The 4,076-nt window shown below is 45.3% G+C and overlaps 1 protein-coding gene across 1 annotated transcript; it reads right to left on the bottom strand.

The window, feature by feature from the left end:
- Nucleotides 1-332: 332 nt before the first annotated feature.
- LOC136512147 (serine/threonine-protein phosphatase PP1-like) lies at nucleotides 333-3,849 on the bottom strand. Its single transcript, XM_066506135.1, has 4 exons — nucleotides 3,519-3,849; nucleotides 1,940-2,499; nucleotides 1,659-1,850; nucleotides 333-774 (listed from the first exon to the last, which is right to left on the bottom strand). The coding sequence occupies exons 1-4, from the start codon at nucleotides 3,718-3,720 to the stop codon at nucleotides 760-762; spliced, it is 969 nt and encodes a 322-aa protein (XP_066362232.1). The 5' UTR covers nucleotides 3,721-3,849; the 3' UTR covers nucleotides 333-759.
- Nucleotides 3,850-4,076: the final 227 nt, after the last annotated feature.

The raw sequence follows: 4,076 nt of genomic DNA, 5'->3' as shown, positions 1-4,076 counted from the left end.
GCGTCCATCATGTGGATGAGAAGAAACCACATCACTAATTAAAGAACAATGCTGACGAACTGAAGGTGGAAGCAGTCCAGTGGGCCGATCGGCAGGGAGCGTTCGGGGGCGCGTGGGACGGGACGGACGCACACAGAGTATTAGCGAGTTGGTTTTGTCCAGTTTGCTCCCGAAACCGATGTCGCAGTGCAACCCGATAACGGTGTTTCGCGTTTGGTTCGAGTGCTCCATAAAGAAATTGTGGACTCCGATCCCGTCGCCAATAACGTTCCTTTTTAGCCGCCCGTGGTCATCGCTATCTTTCCCTTCCATGTCCACAAAAGAAATGAAAGGAAGGTAAAAAAGAATGGTACTGCTGATGGACACAACATTTGTGCAGACCTATTTCCTGCAACATCTACATATTACAAAGATAAAATCACCATACATCAAGTCACGCACAAAAACAACGCATGGCACAGCTAAGAAAAAAACAAATAGAGATTACTAACATCTACTGGATGTCAAGCTGCCAATGAGGTCCTGTGCCGGCAGGAAGAACAATGAAACATATGGTGTGATGAATCCAACCTAATGCTGTACAGAATATCCTTTACAGCCAAGCCGCCACCCAAGGGTGGTTAAGGGGATGGATTGGCTGATGGATGTCTTAATGCCATGCCCTGGTGGATCCAAGTATCCAAACAACAGATCACCCCCTTTGAGCTGACTGACGATCGAGGTACTTAAAAAGTATTGGATGGATGCTGGTCGAAGGCTTCACCCTCTTGCTGGCTGTAAAGTGGAAGACAGAGTGATGTAATCAGTTTGCTTGCCTTCAAATCATACGCCTGGTGGAAAGTACAGTTTTGTTTGAATATAAACAAGTATCGTAAAGTACATTAAAATTATCCAATGGGGAGTCAATTGTTCTTTGCACCTCAGGGATGATCTATGCAAACTCTGCTGATATTACTATAACCCCTGATCTATTCAGAACAACGTGAGCTGTACTCCTCCTAGATATCATCACTTAAGCATCTTGATCTATTAGGTCTTTGGTGAGTACTCAAACAGAAACCTACTAACCCCTATTGTTCTCTGACTAAACAAGTGAACAATTAGGACATTATGCATGGGATTTTTTCTATAAGCCTACCGCTATTCAAGAATCAATAGTTTTGTCAATCAGATGTGAATGCCAACATATTGTCATTAGAGGATATGTCGTGAGGTTGACGAGATGAAAACGGTTATCTCAGGAAAAAGGTTCATTAAATAATATCTGGTAATAATTTCATCACCATCCTTATGTATTCAAGTATTAGCAGAAGAGAATGTTAATGGAAGGAAATCATCCCTAAGCTTTTCTTATGAATAAGCATCAGTGATGGGGTCATGGTGTCAAATGTAATTTAGTAGGCATCGCAAGCTTTAGAATTAGCAAACCATAATAGATCCTGCACACATCGTATTTCTCAAGAATTCATTTTTTGGCATCAGCTGATAGCTGGAGTCTCAAATACTCTTCCATTATGTCATTATGTGTGAAGCATGGGTTCTAGACCTCTAGCCAACATGATAATACTATAACAAACATTTGATCTCTAATGATTCAACTTGTAGCTTTATAGCTGAACACTAATCCTATATTCCTATGTGAATGATAGCTGATTTACCTTATTTGGAATTTGTTTTCTTGCATGCGGTGGACCCATATCAGTTGGCTTCAGGATCTGAAATGAACACATTAGGCTCTCATCTATGCTCAATAGAGCACCGACATTATCGAATTCTCCACAATAATTTGGAGCTGAAAAGATTGTCACTAATCTTCGTTGTGCAAAGAACTCGTAACCATCTTCAACCACCTAGGGCCATGACAGCACTGTCAGGTAAAGCTCACAGAGAACCAAAAATATAATTAATAAAACAGGATAGGAGATAGACTTTCACAAACCTGATGAGCTCGGCATATAAGATCGAGATCGTTCTTCTCCAAAAACTCTACGAGTTTGTCTGCACCAAACGTACACGAAACACCCCTGTCACTCTCCCCCCACCCTTCTCCATCGGGGCTAGGATCAGACCACAGCAGATCACACAGGAGACCATAATCAGGAATCTCAGCAGGCCTCTCAATGTCCTTTATCTGGTCCAAACTAGTCAGTTCGGGAGAGAGACCACCATGCATGCACAGTATCTTGTCATCAATGAGCGCTGCAATGGGCAGGCAGTTGAAGCAATCGGAGAATATCTTCCACAGCCGAATATTGAACCTCCTCTTACATTCGTCATAGAATCCGTAGACTCTGTTGATCTTCGCATCCTCGTGGTTCCCCCTCAACAGGAAAATCTTTTCGGGGTACCGGATTTTGTACGCCAGAAGCAAGCATATGGTCTCCAAGCTCTGTTTGCCTCTGTCGACATAGTCTCCGAGGAATACGTAAGTTGATGCTGGAGGATAACCGCCCAAATCGAACAATCTCAGAAGGTCAACAAACTGGCCGTGGATATCACCTGCAGAGCACCACAACTGATAAGGCGGAATTGTTTTGACTGTAGACGTAGAAGGATTTATAGAACAAATACATGGCATGAAAAGAGGACTACTGTGTTCATGCCAACACAATTCTCAATCGCACAAGTCAGTTCACCTATCTCAACAGACTCAACACATACAGGTTCTCAGTGGGAAATGATGGGCGTGAAGCAGGTTGTGCATAACCGATTGATAATGGTATTTGCTAGAATTGTACAGTTGGTTAATGGAAAAGAGAGTTTTTGAAGGAGCAATATATTGATATATGCAGTGGTGGAGCCAGGATTTATACTGGGGGGGGGGGGCGGCCGTCAGGAATTATACTTAGGGGGGGCCGGCTCGGTCTTTTTCATTGCGATAATTTTATTATCTAGTTGTGTTTTGTATGATTATATTATCTAGAAGATATTAATAGGTATATATGACAAAAAATTTATATAATCTCCCTCTTAATATAAATAAAAAATATTAAGTCATACTACTAATTTTTTTTTGTTGCGAAACATTGTGGGGGGCCATGGCCCCTGCCAGCCCCCCCTTGGCTCCGCCAGTGGATATATGGACAAATCGTTATCCTAACTAGATTAGGCTTGGAAGATAGAACAGAGACGGGGGGTACTCGAGGGCATTCCCTTTCTACCAAATCATCACACATCATTACTCCCGCCAACTTATCCATACATCCATCAATCATTTCCATGCCTCTCAGGCTGCAAACGTAACACGTACGGAATGCAGACAGGAAAACATGGCACCAATTCTATCAAACAACATTTTTTACCCCGGGTCGCCCAAATCCAACCATGACTGAGCAATTCACCACGGAACCAAAAATAGCACGACCAAATTACCCTTCCCGCATCCACATCGGGGATACCACGACGCCGAGAGACGGCGGAGGAATTAGGCGGCGGCCCGGAAGAAAAAGGGAAAGGAATCAGGCGGCATCGCCCAGGTAGATAGATGGATAGATAGGTAAGAGGAAGGCGAGGATTACCGCAGATCTTCACGGGAGCGTGGATTCGGAGGAGGTTGGGCTGGGAGAGGAGCACGCGCTTGCCCTCGACGCAGAGCTGGCGGATCTCCGCCTCGGACAGCTGCACCTGGCGCCCGCCGCGGCCGCCCTCCACGAGGCGGCGCACCACATCGTCCACCGCCGCGCCCTCCATCGGCCCCACCGGGGCCCGCGTCATCATCATCTTCCCGCCCTGCCTTCCCGGAGATGGCGGCGGCGGCGTGTGGCGGAGGACGAGAGAGAGATGGGGGGAGTGAGGAGGAAGAAGAAGAGGAGAGAGAGAGAGAGAGGGTGGAATGTGGAAAGAAATGAGGTTGTCTGTCGTCTCTCGACGAACCGAACAAATCGTTCGGGGCTGCTGAAGTGTTCAAAACCGCGTGAAGGAGCATCCGCCGTTGGTTCCGCGATGGACGGCCTCTGACCCACGAGCCCACGAGGTGGATCTCTCTGCCCCAACTGTTTTGTCATTTGCATTATATATATATATATATATATTATATATATATAGTATATTCAGCAGCCAGCTACAAAATAAGTTAT

This window comes from Miscanthus floridulus, chromosome 16 (assembly GCF_019320115.1).
Source record: "Miscanthus floridulus cultivar M001 chromosome 16, ASM1932011v1, whole genome shotgun sequence".
NCBI lineage: Eukaryota > Viridiplantae > Streptophyta > Magnoliopsida > Poales > Poaceae > Miscanthus > Miscanthus floridulus.
The sequence above is the reverse complement of the archived record's forward strand: the minus strand, read 5'-3'. Positions and strand labels throughout refer to the sequence as shown.

Excerpts from the sequence above, each read along its gene's own strand:
- LOC136512147 (XM_066506135.1), bottom strand. The coding sequence starts at position 3,720 with ATGATGATGACGCGGGCCCCGGTGGGGCCGATGGAGGGCGCGGCGGTG. Across the intron at positions 2,500-3,518 it reads CGCTCCCGTGAAGATCTGCG|GTGATATCCACGGCCAGTTT; the intron begins GTAATCCTCGCC and ends GGTGCTCTGCAG. Across the intron at positions 1,851-1,939 it reads TTATATGCCGAGCTCATCAG|GTGGTTGAAGATGGTTACGA; the intron begins GTTTGTGAAAGT and ends TCATGGCCCTAG.